Below are 23,610 nucleotides of genomic sequence, written 5' to 3' on the forward strand. Positions count from 1 at the left end.
CACAAAGATTCACTTAGAAAAGTGGCGTTTCAGTGTTGCTAACTCCAGGAAAGACTTGGGTAGGGGAGATGTCAGTATTAGGATGCACACTTTCACTTCTTCCGGCATGACTGGCTGCCCGGCAGGTCCCCATCAGGAGGTGTGTTCTAATCAGGTGATCCAGCTGAATCCTGCAGGGCAGATTCCCAAGCAGGAAGACTTCAATTCAAACCTTACTCTCTCTCTCACTACTTGGGCATACCCTCAAACAGCTTCCTTAATTTTTCTTAGCCTCAGCTTTTGTTTTGTTTTGTTTATTTCATTTGTAAGATAGGTACATATTATCCACCCCACAGGGTTATCGAAGAATCAAAGGAGGTAGTGCCAACTAAGGACCCCTCCCATTTGGGTAAATACTGTGATTTCTGGAACCATGTTTATACTCAGGCATTTGCTAGATGCTGTGCTACAGGGATCAACATGGGTCCTACCTCCAGAGCATTTTTCATTTACCAGGGTAGGGCCTTTCAACAAACAGCTATGTATTCATTACAATTCTGAGAAGTGTTGGAAAGGCGCAGACACAGTCCTGTGGAAGGGGAAGTGGACAACAGCTTTATCTGTGGACTGGGGAAGGGCTTCCTTGGTACCAGAAGGTTCCATGGGAGCCTCTCCAGGGGAAAAGGAAGAGGCCTAAGCTGGATATTTATTATGGGATGAAAGTGATTTTGCAAACCAGTTTTAAAAGGATGAATTATTCATTAAATTAAGCTGGGGATAAAAGGTTAGCATTCAGGAGGAAATCTCATTCATGCCATGCTCCAATTTTCAGGTAGAATAAACTACTAAATGTAAAAAAGTAAATTCATAAAACAATTAGAAGAAATTATATTAAATATTATTTTTACCAAATTGGGAATTTCTACTACTTAGGGGTTGAATGTATACTAGAAAAGCTTGTGTGTTTCTGCTATTAAAAAGCTCATATTTCTGAAGATCCAAAGGTATTATAAATAAAACACAAGTAAATGATCAATTGCAAAACTATTTGTAAAATAGACAACAGAGGGTTGATGTCCTGAAGACATAAAGAGCTCTCGTTAATCAGTAAGAAAAACAAGTGTCTGCATAATCTCAGTGAGAGTAGGGACATTGTCCTTTTTAGATTTTTATCCCTAGTATATTCTCCAAAAGAATGAATGAATGAATGAATGAAGCCATCAATCATGATGGAAAATTGGGCAAAGTACACAGGCAGTCTAAGAAAAGACACGCAGGTGGCTAATTCCCATGTGAAAATGTGAAGTGACCAAAATGAAAATAAGAATACCATTGAAATTTCACTTCCAATCATCAAATGGGCCCATTTTGGAAACCATGACAGGACCCAATGTGGGTGAGAATTCAAGACACCAGCACCGGTTACCGCTGGCGGAGCGTATGTGTGCTTCCACTCTTGAGTAATCAGGAAATGTGTTCTAGAAGTATTGCTTTTGGGTCTAGAACAGTTACTTTGACCCAGCTATTCTACATGATGGAATGAGTCCCACAGGAAAAAAACAGAGGTTTTGCAGAGATGGTCGTGATCTATTTATCAAACTCGGACTACAGATGAGTATATGGGCATGATCCTCATCTGTAAAAATGCATACACAGACGTACTACACCTAGAAAAGAGAGGGAAAGATTTTATGTGACAATAACATTATTAACGGGTAGTGAGACTCTAAGCAATTTTAGTTTCCTATATGAGGTTTATTCTTTTCCCCTTTTATTTTCTACTGAATGAGCCTTCATGGCTTGGCAAATTAAAAAATAAATAAGATGATTTTTATAAAAGAGTGATTCTACCTAATGAATGGGAACACGAAACTAGCATTGGGTAGGGATTTAAATTCAGCCCAACTAGTTTGAGAGGGCAGTTTGCCATTGTATCAAAAGACTAGAAAAATGCAAGAGTTTCCTGTCTGGACAACTGGGATGACATATATCATCTTCAAGTAACAGATTACAGACTTCAATGTTGATGGGTTTCGTGGGCATGTTTATATTCTAGGTTTCCAGAAAAGAGTACACAGAAAATAACAAAGGTAGTAAAAGAAATTAAGGACTCCTCGTGAGTTCCTACAGTTATCACTCTCTTGTCAAGAAGATGGGCTACGAAACTGCCAAGTCCAAACATGTGCCCTCTTGTTGGTGTGCACACTTGGGCAAAGCCCAGGGACTTTTCTCACTCTACATAAATATTAGTGATGCATTAAATAAATGGGGGAGGGCTGGCATGCAGAAAGTTTTCTAATGTCCCAGGACATATAAGTAGACATTCTGGGCCATTAAAAAAAATATCCTAGGACATTTCAAAGTCAAAGCCATATATAAGATGGCAGGATGGTCGTGCCAAGCGCCTTTAGTATAGCTTCACTTGGAATCCTGGGTGCGATCCACAGGCCTGGGTATCATGGGCTTAGACACAGGGCCTCCCTCAGAGGTCATGAAGCCAGCTTTTTAATGTCACATCACACTTAGAAATTCAAAACAGCATCACTCCCTTCCCCCAAGGGGTGGTTAGAGAATTACTCTGCAGATTCTGGGACCCACAAGGTAGAGGAGGAGGAGGAGAACAAGCTGCCTGTGGACCCGGCACTGACCACTGCCCACACTTTGCCAGTTCATTTAGCCCAATCCTCACCCTGCACATCTTTAACTGAAGCATTTTTTAAAAATCTCAAATGTCGTGTCACCCATGAATACTTCATTTCTCACACATTTCACCCATAAACACACTCATCTGTAATAGAAAAGGACACTTTTATTTAGACACCCTGCAATTACGCCGCCTAACAAAATCAGCAAGTCCCTTAACCTCTCACCGAATGTGCAGACCACGTCTTCATTTTTCTCAATTGTCTCAAGATTTCTCTTTTACAGTTGGTTGGTTTGAGTCAAAAAGTTTCAGATATCACACCGTTCGCCTCTTTAAAAATGTTCTAGACTGTGAGTCACTCAACGGGCTGGCTGCCCATCTTTGCACCTCAACATGCAACACCAGGAGACCACAGTATCACTTCATTCTTCCTCCTCCTCTTCATCTTCCTCCTCATCTGGTCACTTTCAGCAAAGCCCAGTTGCAGAGTCTGATCGTCTTATGTATCAGATCCCAGCTCTGAATAATATCTCTTGTTTTCCAAAAATTAATTCCGACTCAGCGTCCCTATATTTTCCACCAGCGAGGATTGTTAATTTACCTCGAGATGGTGCTGCAGCATCTCCACCTGGACTTGGAAGAAGAATCCCCAAAACGGGGCTGGGGCAGTGAATCATGGGGCCAGGGCTCTGCCTGTGGCCCATTTGAAGGACCCTTGGTGTGGAAATCAGAGACGGGGATTACCCGCGTCAGGTGCATTGACCCATGCCTCCGCACTTGACTTCCTATTCTCATGGGGCTCTGTGATTTACCACCAGAAATAACTGATGTGTCTGTTCTCACACAGATAATCGCTTACCAGCCGTATGGGAAGTCCGTGGACTGGTGGGCCTATGGCGTGCTGCTGTATGAAATGCTGGCTGGCCAGGTAACGTGGACCACGGCCTCCTGTTTGTTTGTTGTATCCCCTGTGACCGCTTCAGCTCCGGGCACTGATGGAGGGCCTGACGGTGGAGTGCCCTGGTGTGGGTCTGACTTCCCTACACGAGTGAATTCCCCCTTGAGAGTGTGTTCGGTGCACGTGGAAATGATCTTCTATCTCCTGATAACAGCCTGGGGTGCAGACCGTATGGTTTCCCATCACGCCCAAAGCACCCTGCACGTTGATGACAGCACGGGCCACTGTAAGTTTCCAGTATCTCCCCACGAAGGTCGGGTTAGGGTTCCCCGCAAGTTTATCTGCACAGATGGCCCCACTGGGGCCCACATGCCTAACTAGTGTTGTTATTTAAGGAAGAGGAAGAATTTGACGGCTCCTCCCATCCCCCCCCCCCCCCCCGACTCCCACTTGGCATTCCACAGTATCTGCACAAGAATCCAGCAAGGTTGAACTTCCAGTTTAGCAGAGGCCAAGGAGACCTCTCTCAGGGTGTGGCTTGTATTAGAAACCAAGCACAGTGTCGCCGAAGGTGACACTTTCTGTCCTAAGGTGATACTTTCTGATGTGATGTTTTTCATGACAGTGGCTAGAGAAAGAGCTTTCCAGCAGCAAGAATAGCAAGTGCAAAGGCCCTGAGGTGGGAGTGTGTGGCTGTGTTGAAAGGCAGGGGAGCCACCAGTGTGGTGAGAGCAGGGAGCTAGTGGAAGCAGGAGGCTGAGGTTGGAGAAGAAATCATTGATATGTGAGCAAGGAGGTCATTGCTAGGCCACCCTGGAGTGGAAAGCCACTGACGTCTCCTCCATACCTCTGTCATTTTGTCCCAAATCTCTTAGGTACTGATGTAGTCTTTAGATATTGAGAGATATAAGGTACAGGCCTACATTTGCTCATTCTTTTTCAAGGGTGTGAAGACTTGATTGACATCAAAGGAGTGGCTTGTTTATTTGTTTAGATTTTCCCCCTCAATCAAAGCTTGTTCTTAGGCCAAATTTCTTTGAGAACAGAAAAAAAAAATGCCAGTTATACATACACAACCACTGTCCATCCGTGAGACAGCAGTGAAAACACAAGCCGTCTGCACCTGAAGTTCCTTCTCCTCTAAAATTTGGACAATAAAATTTGACCCTGAATTACCAGTCTCCGGGAGCCACACTGTCCATGAAGGCACAAGAGGCCAAGTTCCCGTCCTTGATCCCATTTGAGCGTTCGACCTTTGAGCCCAGAAAACAAACCCTGCTTTCATTAAGAGTCTCATTTGCAAAGGACAAGTGAAGCCAGCAGAGCGGAACCCTAGGCTGGCTGCCAAGGGCACTCCACAGGCCGTAACGTGAGTCAACTCTCGGCCCACAGGAGGGAGTTCCAGAGCGCAGTGCTGCAGCCGAGCCCTACCCCTCTGCCCCACGCCTGCCTGCCTTCTCCTCCAGGCCTTCCTGGGGCCTCATTTTCTAGGGGAGAACTCAGGGAGTACCCCACCCGGAAGGAGGGCCCCTTTGGGGGGAACACAATGAAGTCCTGCCTGCCTCAAAGTCCTCCTTTGAAGGGGTCCTGGCCTGGCCCACGCCTCCTGCTCCCCACACCTAGTGGTTCCGTAAACCTGTGGTGTGTTTCCATTATTTCCCTTCCCAGACTCAGAGATAATTAGCCTGCCGTGTGCACATCCCTTGAAGTTCTTCATAATCTCTATCGAAAATGGTGATTTTTTTTTCTTTTCTTTTTTTTCTTTTCTTTTTTTTTTTTTTTTGCAAAACTGACACCTCATCTCGCCTTCGGTGCAGAGGCAGGCCCAGATAACAGCCTTTGTTCTCCAAGTCCTCACCTCTCCCGCTGCAAACGGGTAGTGTTCAGGGACCCTCCATCAGCCTCCTTGCAGATTGCTCAATGCAAATTCAAGTGAATTTCTGGTTTGTAATTCAGTCCAGAAAAGATGATGAAGGTTCCTCGGGTGTAGCCCCCCGGCACCTCAGACCTGCGGGAACTTCAGAGACCTGGCGAAGAGAATTAGATGCAGCCATTGGAAAGGAAGATTCATGATGGAGTTGTTGGCAGGGCTGTGGTCGGAATTTGTTCTCTTTCACCACAGAGGGCTGAAGAGGAGCAGGAAAAAAAATAGTTTATTGCAAATTTCTTCTCATTTGGTTTATTTATTGTCAGCAGCCAAGGGGGCCGTTAAGTATAAACAGCCTCGGTCTTTATTCAGTTCCTGGGTTGCTTGACAAATAGGATTGCTTTAGGGGCATGAGCAGGGCCCGCCCATAAAGGGTCAGCCCTCTCCTCTGCAGGTCCTTCTCTACCCAAGTTACTGACGCTGTCTTCACTCCTGATGCATCAATGATGGGTATTTTATCTCAGTAATTGGAACTTCAGCCCAAATGGTCCCTGGGTGCTCGCCCAGCCCCCGTCCCAGGTCCTCAGGGATCTGCAAATAAATAAGGGAGGGCTCCAACCACCACTACTAAGAAGTGATTCAGGAATCCCTTCGTGGAAAACCATCCCCCTTCACTTGTCTGTCTGAAGCTCACAGGTCACACATTTCTAAAGCAGGGCGACGGGCACTGCCCATCCAGGAAACTCACCAAACCCCAGACTTGTTAGGAGGGAGCCTAGCTGGGAACCCTGAGTTCAGATTTATAGAAGTTAAAAAAGAGCCATGAGAATGGGCTCAAGAGGGGACAGAGGCAACCTAAAATGGTCACATTCAAAGTCCCTGGGCAACACACTTTCCCACATGGTCCCCAGGCTAAGTAGCTGGCATTAGGAAGAGAAAAGGAATATAATGGCAGCTTGTCACCACTGACCTGCCTTCCACCACAAGAGAGTAGGCTGTTGCCTGTCAGAAGGCTCCTGGGGTGACCTGGAGGACCTACCAAGAGCAGGAACAGGTTCACATCCTTCGAGGTACAATCCCACACCCGGGACATCATTCTCAGGAGGCGATTCAGAGGAGGAAAAAAGTGATCTGCAGGGAGGAGTTTATAGCAGCGTTAGTTATTAGAGCACAGCGCTGGAAGCAGTTGTAAATGTGCCCGTGGACAAATGAATTGGTCTTTGTGACATATCGCCTGGGTGGCACTCAACTCGGAACAGGAACACTGGTGGCTACGGAGAAGATGTGTTTGCAGCAGTGAAAAAACAAAGAACTTCAGGTCATGCATCACGATTTGAAAATAATATAAGAGAGTCTAAGAGTCCAGGCAGGTTTTGCACTTTGAATATTTAGACGAGGAGAATGGAGGTGTTGCTTTCGTGGACTTCCCCTCCCCCTCATCTTACATAATTTCAACTTAACGTAGAGCTCCGGGAAGCTTTTCTGATTGCAATGGCCATGACGACTAGACACCAAATATTTTTGGTCCGCTCCCACTCTGGCACACAGTAGGGTGTATTCCTGGCTCTCCAGTAATTGAGTGGGGCATGGCTCTGGCCGAGGAGCTCTGAGGGGAAGTGTGCCTGGGAGGGTGCTGAGTGCTGACGGAAGACACAGAGCTCCTGTTCCTGTCCCTGCCATGCAGACCAAGATGGCGGCCACTCCATCAGGGCGGGGCCTTGAATGACCGCGTCAGCAGAGCCCTGGGCGACCCCCAGTCGGCATGCAACATTGGCAAGAAATAAAATGTGTTGTCTGAGGTTTTGGAGAAATTCCAAGTGTCTGTTGCCCCAGCAGAGCCCAGCCTGGCCTCACGGACCAGGGAGGCATGGTTAAGATGCAAGTGGCCGCCACCCTGAAACAAGCCAGGGACAAAAGGGCACTCATCAGAGGACCCCACTGCATGGCGCCAAGAGCAGTCTTCACACATCTCAGGCCCTGGGGGACAGCCCCCTCTTCATTTTCCTTCACCATCCAGCTCCTGGGTCCGTGTGGGCAGGACAGTGCTTATGGTGGCCGAGACTCACTGGTCAGGACACCTGTGTTAGGATCCCAGCTGTTCCACAGCAGCTCTGTGGCCCTGGCCAAAGCACGGAGCTGAACTGCAGTGATCTCCCTGTCCTTGGGGCTTCTGGTCCGAGGATTCAGTGAGCGGAGCCCACAGAGCTCTCCTCAGGTGCTGGACATTTAGAAAGAGCCCAAGAGGGCAGTGTTACTGTCACATCATTGCCGCTCTGCCCCACAAGTCCATCCTGCCCCTGTTTTACCACCAGTTTACAGTCACAGTGGGCCAAGAACTTGAGGGGTAGAGGCGTGACCTGGAGTATGGTGACAGGAAAAGCCCTCATCCTTGGGGACCCACCAAGGGTGAATCTTGAGGCTCCATCCCAGGCATGTTGGCTTGGTTCTAGTTTAGGAATCCTGCTGCAACTGTCCAGCCTGAGGGGCCTCTGGGGATCCTTCCAGCTGAGACTGAAGATTCACACCGAGTTGAGCAGCTTTCTTTACTGGAGGCCCTAGGGCTCAGAAATGTCCACGTTAGTGCAGGTCTCCCGCCTGGGCCCTCTGACCCAGGACCTAGGGTGCACTCTTTGGAGTGTGTCAGGATTCGGGTGACCTGACCCAACAGGGGACAGAGAAGGCTTGATGGTAAGCGTTCTCCCTTGACTCGCAGTGGACAGAACCCAGTTCCTCACACAGCAGCTTCCATTTCAGAAATCAGCATAGGTGGGGACAGCTCACTGGCAAAGCGGGTTCCCATGCCACGAAGCAATCAAGCAGGCGAGGTAGACTCTGCACCGAACATGAGGACTCCTGGAGGGCCACCGCGTGTCTCTGGGCGCTGTTCCTTTAGGACTTGGGCTGGGGTTGTCTGTGTCGCGTTTCTGCTGCTAGGACTTGAGCATCCCCAGGGGGGCTGGTTGGATCTTGCTGGTGCCTCTGTCACTTGACCACCCTTGCCAGCTCCGTGGGTGTGCAACCTGGGCAGCCACACCAAGCCTGAGCTCGGAAGAGCTGCGAGTTTGGTTGGATGCTTTGCCATCACCATCTGGAAATTCTTCATAGTTTTTAATAAAGGGTCCAAGACCTGCAAATTACGCAGCTGATCCTGACCAGAGAGCCTAGTGGGCCATGTTGTGAGATGTGGACTGGCGATCCAGAAACAGAGCCCCACCCCGCTCACCTCCAGGAGACCACTGACACCATACAGCATGTGCCCACCCACCCAGGGCTCCGTGCTCATGGAGGGGTTTAGCTCATAGCCCAGAGCAGAACTCACACCTTGTTTAAGTTACGAAAATCTCCACCAAAACTTGGCCACTTCTGGACCACGAGTTGGGGAAGGTGAGGGGTCATGTGGATATCACTAGAGGCACTGAGAAAAAGCAGGGTGCATGATGTCAGGCCAAGATGATGCGGTGACGCCGTGGACAGCAGACCTGGCTGTCACTGTAGCTCTGAGGCCAAGAACAGCCCTCCCCCATCCCTGGCCTGGCCTGGCCTGCTCTGCCCTCTGGGGATGGAGGTGACACATGCCCCTGCTGGCACAAGTTGCTCCCTGCAGCTGGACTGCCCATCTGGCCTGCCTGTGGGCCCCTGGGTGCTGTGTTCCCTCCTCCGGTGGCAACACGCATGCCATGGCAGGCTGCCCCTGCCCACTCTTATTCACGGGCAGGTTTAATTTGAGCTCTCCTCACCCACCGACATGTTTCCACCACATAAGACATTCTCTACAGCATGCACTGACAACCAGAAAGGAGGCTTATTTATTTACATTTCTAGACAAAAACACAATCAAGTGTCACCAGTCATCCAACCCTCACTTGCCCATACCTGACCCCAAAGGCAGAGACCCTTATGACCCAGCATCTGTCCGTGGCTCCTGTGACCTGACCCACACTCGGCTCCTGGCCAGGGCTCTCTACAGGGATGCCCCCCCCAGCTCTGCCTTCTCTATGCTAAGCTCAAGGTGACCTGAGCCAAGGAGGATCCTGAAGGAATTTCCCATGAGCCCATTCCTGCCGTGTGCAGCCCGCCAGGGTGACAGATCATTGGATGGGAGCCCAGATGTGCTGGAGGAAAAGGCTCCGAGGGCAGGTGGCTCCGCCTCTGCTCCTGGAGAAGTCTCCCAGCCTCTCCCAAGAGGCTCTGCGGCCTCACCGACCACCGCCAGGTTTCCTTCCTTTGCTCTTAGTGCAGCACACAGTGCCAGGTGCTGTAGACTCCCCAAAAACCTGTCGTAGAAAACCCCACTGTGGAACGGGTAAGCCACTTGCCTGTCCACCCAGCTGGGAAGCAGTGGAGCTGGAGTTCTGGCCCAGATCTGCCCAACTTCAGAGCCACAGTGTTGCCCGGTGCCACGTCACCTACCTTCCTCAGCGTGGGATTGTAAACTCAGGAGAACAGGCAGGAGAGGTGTCCTTGGAGGAGGCTAAGCTCCATTGCTGCCACCGTGCGGGTGCCCGTGCCCCCCAGACAGCTCCATGTTGGGTCAGGAGGCCCCTTGGTGAGCTCCTGGGCCAGGGGACATGCTCCTTGCCCCGTTCTGAAGTCTCCTGCCCCCGACTGAAGGTATGAGGCATTCTCTACCCTCTCACCTTCTGCACACAAAGCCATCTGTAATCTGGCTTGATCGTAATTAGATTTTTAGCACTTAATTGCAAGATTAATGGATTAATTATAATTTGTTTGCAAATCATTAAAAGCATTCCTCAAAAAACATGTTCACTACAGATTGTTTGGGGTTGCTCGGGGCAGGATAATTAAAGGGACAGAGTTAAAAATGAAAAACACAGGACGGACAGCCTAATTAAAGATAATCAAATAAACCCCCAAGTTAGCTGAGCTGACTCCGCCGCCTGCTCTGTTTCTCTGTGCCGAGTCGGATCTCCAGGCACCGTGTGAATGAATCACTTCTCCTGAGTGTTGGCCCATGTTTCTCTTCCGGAACAGCCTCCATTTGATGGTGAGGATGAAGATGAGCTGTTCCAGTCGATCATGGAGCACAACGTCTCCTATCCCAAGTCCTTGTCCAAAGAGGCCGTCTCTATCTGCAAAGGGGTAAGTGGATTTGGGACCCTTTAGTGACCGTGGACCCGGAGGACAGACCTAGCCGTGCCTTTCCCAGGCTTCTGTGAGGGATGCCGGCAAGAGTATGGGCACACCACTGCCGTTGGCTACCGAGGGCTAGCACTTGGTGACATGCAGGGCATGGAGGGACATGTCGAGGACAGAAGGAACTCAAATCCCAACACTTCCTGGGCCTCAGCTGTGTCATCTCCCCCTATTGTACTTCTGTCTCCAATCCAGCTCTTACAGCCATGGGGTGGGGGTAGCCAGAATCCGCCGCAGGCCCTTGGAAGGCATTAGGTCTCTCCTCTTGCCTCCCTCAAGATGAGCGAGTTCTTTCTGTCTCCCCACCCCCTCAGTACTGGGGACTGAACCCAGGCACACACCGCAACTGAGCTACATCCCAGCCCTCTTTAGTTATTTTTTAATTTAATTTAATTGAGACAGGCTCTTACTAAGTGGCCGAGACTGGCCTTGACCTTGCTGTCCTCCTGCCTCAGCCTCCTGAGAAGCTGGGATTTAGGTGTGTGCCACTACACCTGGCTTTGTTTCTCTCTCTCTTTCTTTTCTTTTTTGAGATATGACAAACTTACAGAAACAGGCACAAATCATCAGCCTACAGATCCACGAGCTGTCACAATGCATATACCCATGTAAGCACACCCAGGCTGAGAAACAGAACACTGGAAGCCCCTCCTGTCCCACTTTCCAGGTGCTCTCCACCCCAGGGGTCCAGCGTCCCCTCTCCTGACCACGGTGCAGCTTCACCTCGTGGGTCTTGAACTTGGCGCAGACGGGATCCTGCACCATGTGCAAGGGGATGGTGCCTTTGGCTCAGCACTGGGTTGTAGCTTCGGCCACACTGCTGTGTGGCTGTGTTCTGCTTCCCTGCCCTGGTCTTTGTGTGGACTCACTGTAGTTATTCACCCTCCCCCCACCTGTGGGGCACTTGGGTTGTTTCCCTTTGGCTTAAGGCTGTTACAAACGGACCAGCTGCGAATCCCCTGGATCCTGTGTTCTGATGAATACTTGAGCTCCTCCCTATCAGGAAGTGCCCGGGGCTGGAATCCTTGGTCAGGGCTTGGCTAATGGTCAAGTGTTGGGTCACAGCACCATTTTCAGATTTAGTGAGAAGGGTTGCAACACACTCTTAACATCTCTGGTTCCTTCACTCACTCACAAAGTGTTGATCCTGCGCATCTTCCCCGGGCAGGGCAGGTGGCAGAGATGCCAGCGCAGGGCGATCGAGCTCCTGCCCAAGGAGCTCGGCTCAGTGTTGCCCCTGCATTCTGCCACAGGCACCTTGAAATTCAATAGTCGCCTCCTTGCCGTAGTCTGCATTTTTCTAACCCAGGGGTCTTGGATCCTGGTTTGGTCCAGGCATGAAGAGGCATCTGAAGCTCGTTACAGCATGCTGTGTGGTGCTCGGCTGGTCTCCGTGCACACCAGTTCTGGTGACAGTGTCCCTTTTTACCAAATACACATGTAGAACGGCAGGCCTAGGACAGGTACTGCACCAAGAGGCCTGTTTGAATTCCTCTCATTCCCTTTCCATGGATCCAGACTGCTTCCCCCTGTCCTTACTGTGACCGTCACTCTAAAAAGGCCATACTTACCCAACGACAGCTCTGTGCTCCGTGGTAGGCCTCCAGGACTGCCCAGACACCTGCACCACTGGGCAGGAGGCAGAGCCAGGCAAAGGGACGTGTGTCTCCAGGAAGCCACTGTCACCCACCTTCTCTTTTTCTCTGCAGCTGATGACCAAGCACCCAGCCAAGCGGCTGGGCTGTGGGCCTGAGGGGGAGAGGGATGTGAGAGAGCACGCCTTCTTCCGCAGGATCGACTGGGAAAAGCTGGAGAACAGGGAGATCCAGCCGCCCTTCAAGCCCAAAGTGGTGAGTCCAGAAAAGCAGCCCATGTCTGGGGTCCGACTCCCAGAGTCAGGGCGTGACCCACCCGAGAGAGCAGATGGGTGTCCCCTGGCCTCGGCCGCGGGAGGAAAATGGCCAGCGACCACCTGTGCTGCCCTGTGGTCTGAGAGGCCAGGAGTCCTGCTGCTTTGCACAGGAAGGATGGACGAGGGGAAGCTCAGTGCTCCTCACCCTCAATAGGGCAGCTGCAGAGCACCCAGACCCATGGAGAGCCAGGGCAGTCTTCTCTGGGAACTGGACTGTGGGGACACCCGTGGCCGGCAGAGCTGTGCTTCCTGCCCTGGGTCCTCAGCAGGACTCAGGTCTTGATCTGTCTCCAGCTTTCCTGAGTCTGTCTTGCCCTGGTAGGCTCCTGAAGTATCTTAATCTTCATCAACTCATAAGCAGGGCCTGGTGCAATTCCCATGTCACCCACTGTGTCCCCAACAAGGAGTGCATGGCAACTGCCGGTTCTGACATCACCAACATTGTTCAGATCCTGCCTGTGTGATACCCACTTTCCATTTATTTAATAGTACTATGTAGCAGACCCTGTTGTCCATGCTTTTTTTTTTTAAAGAGAGAGTGAGAGAGGAGAGAGAGAGAGAGAGAGAGAGAGAGAGAGAGAGAGAGAGAATTTTTAATATTTATTTTCTAGTTCTCGGCGGACACAACATCTTTGTTGGTATGTGGTGCTGAGGATCGAACCTGGGCCGCACGCATGCCAGACGGGCGCGCTACTGCCTGAGCCACATCCCCAGCCCCTTGTCCATGCTTTATGAACATGAATTCATTTAATCCTCCCAGCACCCACTGTGAGATGGACATTATGGTCCCCTGTATGCAGTTGAGAAAACTGAGGCACAGAGAGGTTGTGTAACTTGCTGAGGACACACGGCTGGTAGAACAGAGTCTATACCCTTTCCCCCAATACCAGTACTCCATCTCAGTGGCAGTCCTACAGCCCGTTCTAATGGCTGATAGCAGCCAGTGCTGCCTTTCTTAATTTTTGAACTCTAGGGAGAAACAGGATCTTTAAGATGCCAACCTCCTCACTCACCCACATGCCACCTTGCAGTGCCTGCTTTTCCCTCCATCCCCTTTCTAAGGGCTGATGGGGCGGCACCTCCTGACTCTGCCATGTCTTGGCCAGCTCTGGACTATTGCCTCTAGTGCTTTTCTCCCAGAACTACAAGGAGAGCTGCTGTAGTCCACAATGAGCATCCGGAACATCTGGTTCAGCCCAGATCTGCCTCCAGTGGGTGCCCCATGCGCAGGCTGAGGGGACCCCTAGGGTGGCGGAGTTACTGACTGGGTAACCACATCTTTGTTCTCAGCATAGCAACTTCCACAACAAAAGTGCCTCTGTGTGCTCCGCTTTAAGAATAGAGCCCCCTGGACTTTCTTTTTCTAAGACATTTTTAGCACAGGCTGAAGCAAAACCAAAATTAATCAGGTCAGTTGACTTCCTCCTGCATCATTGTTTCAAACAAGCCCTCCTGTGTCTGCCGCCACCACCTTCTCTGCAGCCTGCTGTGGACGCCAGGCGCTCTGCAGATCCTCTTCTTCAGGGTTTAAAACCCCGTGTAAGGTTTGGGTAGGGGGATGAGCTGGGCACAGATGGCTCCGCAGGGAATTCTGCTGGGGACTTCTTCACCTGCCTCTGCCTTCCATGTTTATTTTTCTTCTTAAATTAAAATGCAAAAAGGAGGCAATAGCGTCTTAAGCACAGCTCATTTCTTTATAGAAGCAGCATAGAGACACCCAGGGCAGAATGCAATGACCTGTCAATCACTTTCTGGAAGGAGATGAGGCACCACAAAGCCAACCGTGAAGCACACTGTCTTTCCTCTATTTGTTCCCACCTTGATTTCAGAAGAAACGATCTTTTCAGCCTCCCACTTTCCACAGCATTCTGACCTAAAGTCGTACGCGGGGAAAGTCAGAGGTGATTTAGCTCAGGCGCCCAACAATGGGAGCTGCTCCCTTTGGGCCACTGAGGTCAGGGGAAGCAAAGTGGTGGTTTCGACGGCGGGCAGCTGAGGCTGGAGAGCTGCTGTTGGTTTTCTTGTTTGCTTATTTAAGTGCAAATAAGGTGGCAGAAGGGAGGCCCCTGGGACACACAGATTCCCAGGCTAGACCAAAGCCAGCAGCATCAGAGAACATCAAGGCCAGAGAGCTAAGTGGGGGTGCTCTGGTCCCCAGGAGGACAGCGGACAGCTGCTGAACACCTGGCTTTCTCCCAGCTCCTGGCACCAGGCCACACGCCCACAGCAGAGTCGGCCTCTTAATCTCCGGTGAGGGGCATTTCCCTGAAAGGGCACCTGGGACGTGGCACCGTACTGGAGCGATCACCATGTCAAGGACAGCTCCAGTGGTTGGAGAGGACATCGTTGACCCGAGGAAGCAACTTCATTCCAAGCTGCAGATGCTCTGGCTGAGCACCTGCGGCAGGCGAGAGCTGGCCACAGGCAAAGTGACCCTGGTTTGTGGTTTCCCAGCTTCCTGCTAAAGAGTTTCCTGGCCCAGGCCTAACCAAAGAGTCCAGTTTACAGAATAAATGCAGAACAGAGCATTTTCTAAGAGATGGTTCTGTTATGTCAAAGAGGGAAGCAGCAGCCCAAGCCTCCGGCCCCCACTGCTGAGGAAGGCAACAGGCCTCTGGCCTGCCCACGCACTGACCTGGTCCCAGAGGGTGCCCAGGAGCCTTCTGGACCCTCCTGACACAGCTCGTCCATTTTGGTGAAGCCAGACTAGCAATCTCTACTTTCCCTGAGATTCGCAGGATTAGGGAGGGTTTGCTGTTGTCTGTGCAGGACCGCTCCCGGCCCCATGGCATGAGCCTCTGCCTGTTGCAGAATACCAGCCGCAGGACTTGAAGTACTCATGGTTATTTGCTGGGTGCTTCTGGAAACCAAATTTATATTTGTAGAATCACGAGGCTATCGTCTTTGTATTTATTTATTTATTCATTTTTGCAATACTGGGGATTGAACCCAGGAAAGCTCTACCACTGAGCCTTCTCTATTGTTTATTTTGAGACAGAGTCTCAGTAAATTGCCCAGGCTGGCCTCTTATGCTCATCCTGCTCCAGCTCCTGAGCAGCTGTGATTACAGGTGGGCACCACCAAGGAAAGACTATTCCAGAATCGCTGACTCCCCTAAGGAGTTTGGAAGGATTATATCACTGGTCAGCCTCAGAGCTTACCTGGAAGTATCAGGGTTCCCATGGTGTGTGATCTTTTTATCGTCTTTCTGACGGCCAAAGTGACATTGGCAAAGTTAATCTTTAGACGGAAGTGTCTTGCAAACTCTGAGATCCTGCCACAAAGGACACTTCGTAGTGTTGGGGTCCATCAGCAGGCTCCTCACAGGACTTTCCATCGCCCAGTGACATGGCTTCAGCTCAGCCATGACCTGGGCTCTACATAAGTTCACACATAAAGGAAAGAGTTCTGGGCGTCAGATGTAGGGGACTATGGCCAACTCACCTGAGGTGTCTGGAGGCTCAGAGGTGAGGGTAGAACCTATTGTACCAGCCAAAATGGCAAGAGTCCAGTCCTGGACAGAGCCTTGTCTTTGTCCAAAGCACCACCATGTGCCATTGTGAAGGAAAATGATTTTCTGGAAGATGGGACCATCAGGTAGCAGGGCAGAGCCTCCGTGTACTGGTTTATTTTGCAAAACAAAAGCTAAGACATGCTGGAGAGGAAGCAGACACATGTGCAAGGCAGGCTGGCCCAGTGATCTCATGGACACAATGTGAGGACCCTGCTGCACAGACAGAAATGTCAGCTCAGCATTGGCCTGACTTTTGGTGTAGAACACCGAGCAGTGGCCCGTCACTGTTCAGAAGACGCCATCTAAGAAGATGCTTTTTTTTTTAGTGTAAAAGCGATGTCACCTCTGAAAAGCTTAATCTTCAGTTACAGGGGAAGAAATAAGATGTCCCCTGCATCCCCCTGGCATCAAGCAGGCAAGGGGGTGACCGGCCAGCTTGGCCCACCTGAAACCTGCCCAAGAAAGACTTCCCTTTCCTTCGACATTGCCTGAACAATGAATGCTCCAGTATTCTGATCAGCATTGCTTTGACTTTTGCAGGCTTTTATCCTGATTTATTATTCATGTGGAGAAACTGACTGAGACCAGCCTTCAGATCTCTCTTCCTCCTGCTTGTCACAAAGAGCAGTTTACACAAATACCGGAAATGAAAAGTTAATTGATTTTTTTCTTCTCTTTTGAATCTGGTCCATTGGTACCAGGGAGTAGAATAGCTAGTTCACAGGCAGGCCGAAACAGCTGGCACACTTTAATAGTTATTGGAGAGAGAGAAAAATTAATCCATAAAGTTAACACCAAGAAATAGCCCAGAGTTGACAGGTAGGCAGAGCACTTTAGAAATGGGCCTGTCTTTCCTAAGTGACTTTTCTTGGGAAATCACTGTAATTATTCTATCAAAAAGACATGGAAAAGAATAGAAGAACTTTCATCAGGACATTGTCATCCTTGCAGCAAGAGCCAAAGAGAATAAAAAAAAAAAACACACATGGAGATAAAGCGTAGGTGCCACTATGGTGAGAAGGCACAGTCCTGAGTGACCCTGTCACCACAAACCTCTGCATTTCACAATGGCATTCACTTGTAGAGAGAGTTCAAAGATGGTCTAATTATCAGGATTGATGCAGTGATCCTTTTCATTGTTTAAAAATGATTTTTAAATAATTTCTCATTTCAGACTTGTAGAAAAGTTGGGAAAATATTGTAAAGAATTTCTGCTTTCCCTTTACCTAGATTCCCTAAGTGTTAACTTTTTATCACATTTGTATTATTCTCTTCCTACTCTTTCTCAGCCTGTGTGTACACACACACACACACACACACACACACACACACACACACAGTTTTTCTAGAAAAAAACATTGAGACTAAGTTGCACCTAAATAATTCCCTGTGTATTTCCTAAAAATAAGGACATCTAATGGTACAATGTTCTTTTACTAATTACTCCACAAAGTTCTTCATACAGAGCAGCAGCTGTCCAAGGAAAAAAGGTAGGGCCACACAGTGACCATCTAACCCATAAAATGCCACAGTGCATCTGAGCAGTTCTCTTGAGTGACGGGCAGATTCATTTCCATCAAGAAAAGGCGGTGCTGATTAAAATTGAGATACTCGAGGCTCAGGGAGCTTTCTGACAGCATATAATACTAACCAGCCTTTGGAGACTCAAAGAAATACCATCATGACAGACATAGGTTTGATTCAAGCCTTTACAACCAATCTAAAACAGCACCTTTTACTTGGTTAATCAGAGGCGAGCACTTTTATCTATTCTTTGATAATCACTGTACCAAATACCACCGTGATTGGAAGAAAAGGAGATATTATAAATAATAATCAATACAAATAAGTAGCAAGGCCAGGCATGGCGGTGCATGCCTGTAATCCCAGCGGCTTGGGAGGCTGAGGCAGGAGGCTCATGATTCAAAGCCAGCCACAGCTACTAAGCAACTCAGTGAGACCCTGTCTCTAAGTAAAATACAAAATAGGGCTGGGGATGTGGCTCAGTGGTCGAGTGCCCCTGAGTTCAATCCCTGGCACCTAAAAATAAATAAATAAGTAGCAGTATTGCAAACCTGGCTGCTTCAGTGGTGAGGAGTGGCATAAATACAGACCCCGTGCCCCTCAAGTTGTGTGACTCCACAGGTTTCCGTAGCCTGAGGTGAGGGTCCTGACAATGATGGCCTTTATACGGGTCTCTGAAAAGAAGCTTTAATCCTGAAAACCTAGCCACTTCATAAAGGCCAAATAGAATACATGAGAAAATAGCCTCAGAATTTCCATAGAAAACAGCTTACAGTAAGCCAGAACCTTTGCCCTCCCGCACACACGCCTCTCACTCACACAGGGAGTCCACCCCTGATGTCCATGGCCTGTGTCCATCTGCAAACTCTCTGAGAGTTCATCTCCCTCCTCCACAGCATTTGCCCTTGGAGATAAGAAATCACAGTCACCTCCATCCCTCCCACAGGTGACATCGGCAGGAGGTGGGGGAGGCCATCCCTCTAAAACAATTATTAGTTATTAAAATAGTCTCTCTGTGTGGTGGAATAAAGAGTCGTGCTGTAGAGCAGGATATAGGCTGAAAGGTGATTGCTCGCTTCCCCTCCCCAGTGACTGGTCCCACTACTTGGGATCTTTTCTGTAACCTTCAGAAAGTTTGTGTGTGTGTGTGTGTGTGTGTGTGTGTGTGTGTGTGTGTGTGTGTAAACATCTACATAAGTGAGTGGTGCTGTGCTCTCCACCTCTGCCGCAATGCTAAATGGCCTGGGTTCCCCCTTGTCAGACACAAGGGTCCGTGACAAGCGTCACATGGCCATTCTGGTTCTCGGGGTCCCAGGCCAGCAGCTGACTGTTCTCCAAATGCTGTCCTCTATCCGTTCTTATTCTCCAGACTTTCTGTACCAAAATGCACTGGCTTCAGTGGGCATCCAGGCCTTCGGTGAGCACATGTCCAGAAACTCGGGTGACTAAACGAGCAAACTAACTCTCACTGTAACCCCTAACCGTGTGCTCCTGCTTGCGTTGGCCATGCATGCTGACCCCAGGAAGGGCAGAGCAGGGGCTGAAGACCCCCCCTGGAGGGCTAGGAAACGGAGACCCTCCCTCCAGGGAAGCCCAGGGCCCACCGTGCGGGCTCACTCCTGCTGTGGGTTATTTAACCTCAACGAAGGCTGTACCGTGGGGAAGCTGCTCAGAGGCCTCCGTGATGTTCTCTGTGGTGCCCCCACCGCACAGCCCCCTGCTGAGGCCTGCCCTGCACTGGGACGGGAAGCACACACCGGGTTCCTTACGCCCACCCAAAGACATCCCGTGGCGTCCAGGGACTGTGAGGGACCTCCTCCTCCTTTCCATGTTTCCTTTTTCTCTGGTGCTGCAACAGGCCTCTACGCTTTCTTTGTTCTGCGCTCTGCCCCCTCTTCTGGGTCCTGTTGGTTTTGCTATTTAACAGCTGTGTTTTTGAGCTACTCGTGTTCCCATGCCGCCTCCGTGGGGTCATGTTCCACATGACTGAGACACTGAGGTCCAGGGCAGGATTGAGCCCAGCCCGTGGGTTACTTGCTCATACCTGGTGACCTCTCAGGTAAGGCTTACAGCTGAGAAGCCAGCCTCCGCTCTCCCCGCCACCCCTCCACAGGACTCCAGGGCTTGGCAGCGGGCGTGGGTGGGGGAAGCTCTGCAGCCCCGGCTTCTAGGAGGGGTCTGTGCTTGGAAGTTCTTCAGCATGTCTGACTTCTCCTGGGCTCCTTTTATTAATTAGAGAACTTACCAAATGGGCAGGAAGGTCAGAGTGATGAAGGAGTTGATTCCTTAATCCAGAACTAAGGAAGGGGCAGGCACATTATTAATAGTGTTCCTCCTCCTCTCTAAAGTCGGTCAGACGCCCTTTCCCTGCTGGGCACTGGCTTCCTGTGTTGTACCCTGTGTCCGGGTCACGACACATTGCTTATTAAGGAAATCCCATACACGCCAGCTCCCTCCATCCTCACGACAGCCAAGAAGGTGAGGGTCGCATCCCCGTGTTACCTTTAGGAGTTCCCCAAAGCTGTACCCTGGGGCTTGTGACCACTCCACCTTGCCCCCGTTTTCCCCTCAGGCGCTAGCACCCCCAGCGAACACAGACACCCCCATCCCAGGGAATGCTGAGGAGCTTGCTTCTCTCGTGGCCCACTCAGGCCCCCCCGCCCGCCACACATCTTTGTCCCAAGCCAGTTGGGTCCTACATACATCTCAACCAGCATAAAACCTCAGCTGGTGAAAGGTGGGGGTCACAGGGAGCGGCACCGGAGGTGAATCAGGCACAACGAGCCCAGGAGTTCTGCTCACACGTCACTTTAGCTACTGTTTGCGTCAGGTGGTCTGAGCCCTGAGGTCCCAGACAAACCAAAACTGAGTGTTGTCACACACTGCCGTGGAAGCTGCCCTTCACATGACTGTGGTAACCACCTTCCTGCTTCATCCTGAGGAATGCTTGGAGGCTGTCTGTTATCAGCCCAGCTTTATTTGTCACTCCTTCACTTCTTCATCCACACGTCCCACAGGGTTCCCCCTTAACCTTTTCACCTCTCTGCCTCTTCTTCCTCCCTGCTCAGCTCCAAGATGGCGCCCATGGCCCATCAAGCTGGCAGTGGAGTCAGATTGGATCATAGGTCATAGGCAGAGTCTCTTCTGCCTTGAGAACGCAACAGCTTGTTGAGTTGATTGCTTATTTTTCCAAAGGATCTGAACAGCCCTGATTCCCATGATCCTTTTCAGTAGGGTCTGGAGGTGATATGAAGACAGTGGCAGTTACCTACAGAACATCTTGAAAAACACCTCCTAAAGGAGATGGTCTATTTCTGGGCCTCGTTTTGCTAAGAGATGTGGAGGGCTTATTTATAAAGTACTGAGAGACCCTCCACAGTAGAAGAATAAGTAATATTTTTCACAGTACTGAGCTTGTGGTAAAAAATAGTTGTACTTCCTGCTGGCCCTTCAGTGGGGGAAGGAGATTTCTGGTATAATCTTCCTCAGGATAAGCATCCTTCTGCATCCTTCTGATTCTCGGACCTCACCTGATCCTCAGACTCAACCTCCAGCTTTTCCAGGGCTTGCTTCCCCCATGACCTTTTAAGATGCTGTCCTGTTCCCGTGTGTCCTGTGGTGACATGTGTGAAACATCAGTGGTTTATTTCTTCCTCTTTGCCCTTGGCCTGTCCTTGCCCCCTGGTCTCTTCACCTAAGTGAACCAGCTTAAGAAAAGCTTTCGTTTGCTAAAATGGGATTTCTCTCTCTTGAGTCTGGGGTGGGGGGGAATTCCAAAGAAATTCAGAGTGAGAAAGGAGAGGAAGGTATTTCTGCGGGTACGCAGTGTTGAGGCCAATAGTCTCACTGCCATTCCGTGTGATTGCAGAGCAGGAGTTAGACCGATCTGTGATCATGATTTCCCCTCAGCTCTACAGTTATCAGCAGGGTCATGGAGGCTGGGGTGGGGGAGGACATCTTCGTCATTTATTACAAGCAGTGGAAGCCCTTAGAAAGAGCCCTTCCTGAGAGCCCCAAGATAGAATTTGACATCCTCAGGCATCCATCCCCCATCCTTCTCAAAGTTGATGTTCGTATGGTCACCTCTTTAGATGGTGAGAGCTCTCTTTTCCTTTATTTTATTTTTCTTTGGCAGTAAAACCCTGGCTTTTGGAAATGTCCTGTTGGTGAATACCATAAAGAGTACTCAGAGGAAAGGGTCAGACTTGAACAATCTTTTCACAGAACAAATCAATAAATCTAAAGCTAGACAGAGATCTGTCCAGTCAGGCCAAGGGAACACATCACCCTGGCCAGCCTTGCTTTGCCTGTTAGGGACTCACATTCTTTATTGATTTTTTTTCCCAGAAATTCATTCTTGCTCATCTTTGCATGGTTAGTGAGTAGTAGAGAAGTACAAATGATTCTTTTGAGGAAGAGCACATCCCAGTTTCTGGGAGCATCAGCAGTAGGTTTACTTGAGTTCTTCTGGAAAATGAGTATTAACTCACTGGACTCCAAGAGGACTTGTTCTTCAAAGCCTACTCTCCCTGGATCCTGACCCTCCTACACTGCTCCTGCCTGGGGCTCCTGCAGCTTCTCCATCTTCTGTTCTCACACATGACTGTTCCTGCCTAATTGCCTCCTTTGGCCCCTACATTCACCTTCACACTGAACCTAGGACTTACTCAGCCTCACATTACAGCCTGGATGGATCCCAGAGTTTCTCAACAGCAGCATAGTTGACATTTTTTAGCCTAAAATGTCCTGTGCATTTGAGAATTTTTAGCAGCCTCCCTGGATGGTACCCACCAGATGCCAGTAGTGCCCCTTGCCTAAGTCATGATGATCAAAAATGGCTTCCCTGTGGAGCAAAATCTTCCTTAATTGAGAACACTTTCTTTACTGAAAGAAAGGTTCTTCCTCGACCTATTTCTATCATCAGAGCAGTGTCTGAAAGTAACACCCCAATGTAAGCTAGTTTCTGTGTGTTTACCTCATTGTTGAATCAAGTGCAGATTCCTGATTAAGTCTTGGGAAGACACAGTGTGCCCTGCTAACTTCTTGAAGAGCCTTTCTCAATAGTTCAGAATGGCCTGTGCATGTTGGGTAATATGAACCTCATATTCTGTCTCTGCTGACCTTGGCTTTGAAGCATTTTGTGTTCTTCCAGGGTAAAGCATCATGGAAACATGGAGTATGAAAGTGGAGGCTTTGTCACCCATCTGTGGGAGGCAGGAGTATATGAAGAGTGAGCCTCACAGTCTGTGTGGCCTCCACAGGATCACTCAAAGACCCCCAAACAATCTTGCCACACACAACTCTGCCACCACGCCCTGTCACTAGGTGTGAAGTCTTCTTGGGTAGCCTCTTGAGATGAATAATCCCAAAAAGGAATGCAGTTATTTAGGATTTACTTTAAATTTAGGCCATGCTTTCTACCTCAACAGGTACTTAGGAGCAAGTTTTATTTGAGAAAAGAGGGTGGGAAAGGTATAATAAAACTTGATTCTCAAGAAAAACTTCTAGAAGATAGAGAAGAAAGGGAAAAGAAGAGGTGGGAAATTACAGCCATGAAACTAATCTGGTCTTATTTTTTTAAATAAAAAAATAGCAATATGTATTGAACTCTGACTACATGCTCAATTCTGTTTGAAACTCCACATTGAGCCTCAGAGCAGCCTGGGGAGAGAGGTGCAATTATTCTCCCCACTTTACAAATGAGGAAATTGGGTGGAGCCCAATTGACAGTTTACATAGGCCATCTTCTGTCAAAAGATCCAAAAGTTTCTGATGAGATTAAAATTCATGTTAACTCAGAATCAAATCATGTTGCCCCTGTGGTACAACCAACAGGTTGAAGGCAATAATTAGCAACATGTTAAAAATCATTGTGAGTAAGACCAGTGGAACTCCCAGACTTGTTTCAGAGTTTTTATGGGGTCCCAAAGACTTTGACACAACCCTTCTTCATGGCTGGAAAAGTGAGGGGACACCCCTTCCTCCAAACTTGGGTCAGACCCCCAAGCAAAGCCTTTAGACACAGCTATGCACTGTATTTCCCAGAGATCATCATGGAGCTCCTCTGCCTATAGCCTCCATTTTCAGAGTACCCTGGTGGACCCTGGAGGAGAACAGT

The 23,610-nt window shown here is 49.5% G+C and overlaps 1 protein-coding gene across 2 annotated transcripts in view; it reads left to right on the forward strand.

Annotated features, from left to right (window-relative positions):
• Positions 1 to 23,610, forward strand: part of Prkca (protein kinase C alpha) — a 401,933-nt gene that overhangs the window by 371,146 nt on the left and 7,177 nt on the right. Inside the window, exons 14-17 of one of the 2 annotated variants that reach the window (XM_078041837.1) lie at positions 3,471 to 3,551; positions 10,381 to 10,488; positions 12,252 to 12,392; positions 18,862 to 18,909. In XM_078041837.1, the coding sequence (XP_077897963.1) occupies positions 3,471 to 3,551; positions 10,381 to 10,488; positions 12,252 to 12,392; positions 18,862 to 18,909 (378 nt within the window). The remainder of the gene's footprint in view (positions 1 to 3,470; positions 3,552 to 10,380; positions 10,489 to 12,251; positions 12,393 to 18,861; positions 18,910 to 23,610) is intronic. The other variant, XM_078041836.1, reaches the window with a different exon arrangement.

Source organism: Ictidomys tridecemlineatus, chromosome 3, assembly GCF_052094955.1.
Source record: "Ictidomys tridecemlineatus isolate mIctTri1 chromosome 3, mIctTri1.hap1, whole genome shotgun sequence".
Classification (NCBI taxonomy): domain Eukaryota; kingdom Metazoa; phylum Chordata; class Mammalia; order Rodentia; family Sciuridae; genus Ictidomys; species Ictidomys tridecemlineatus.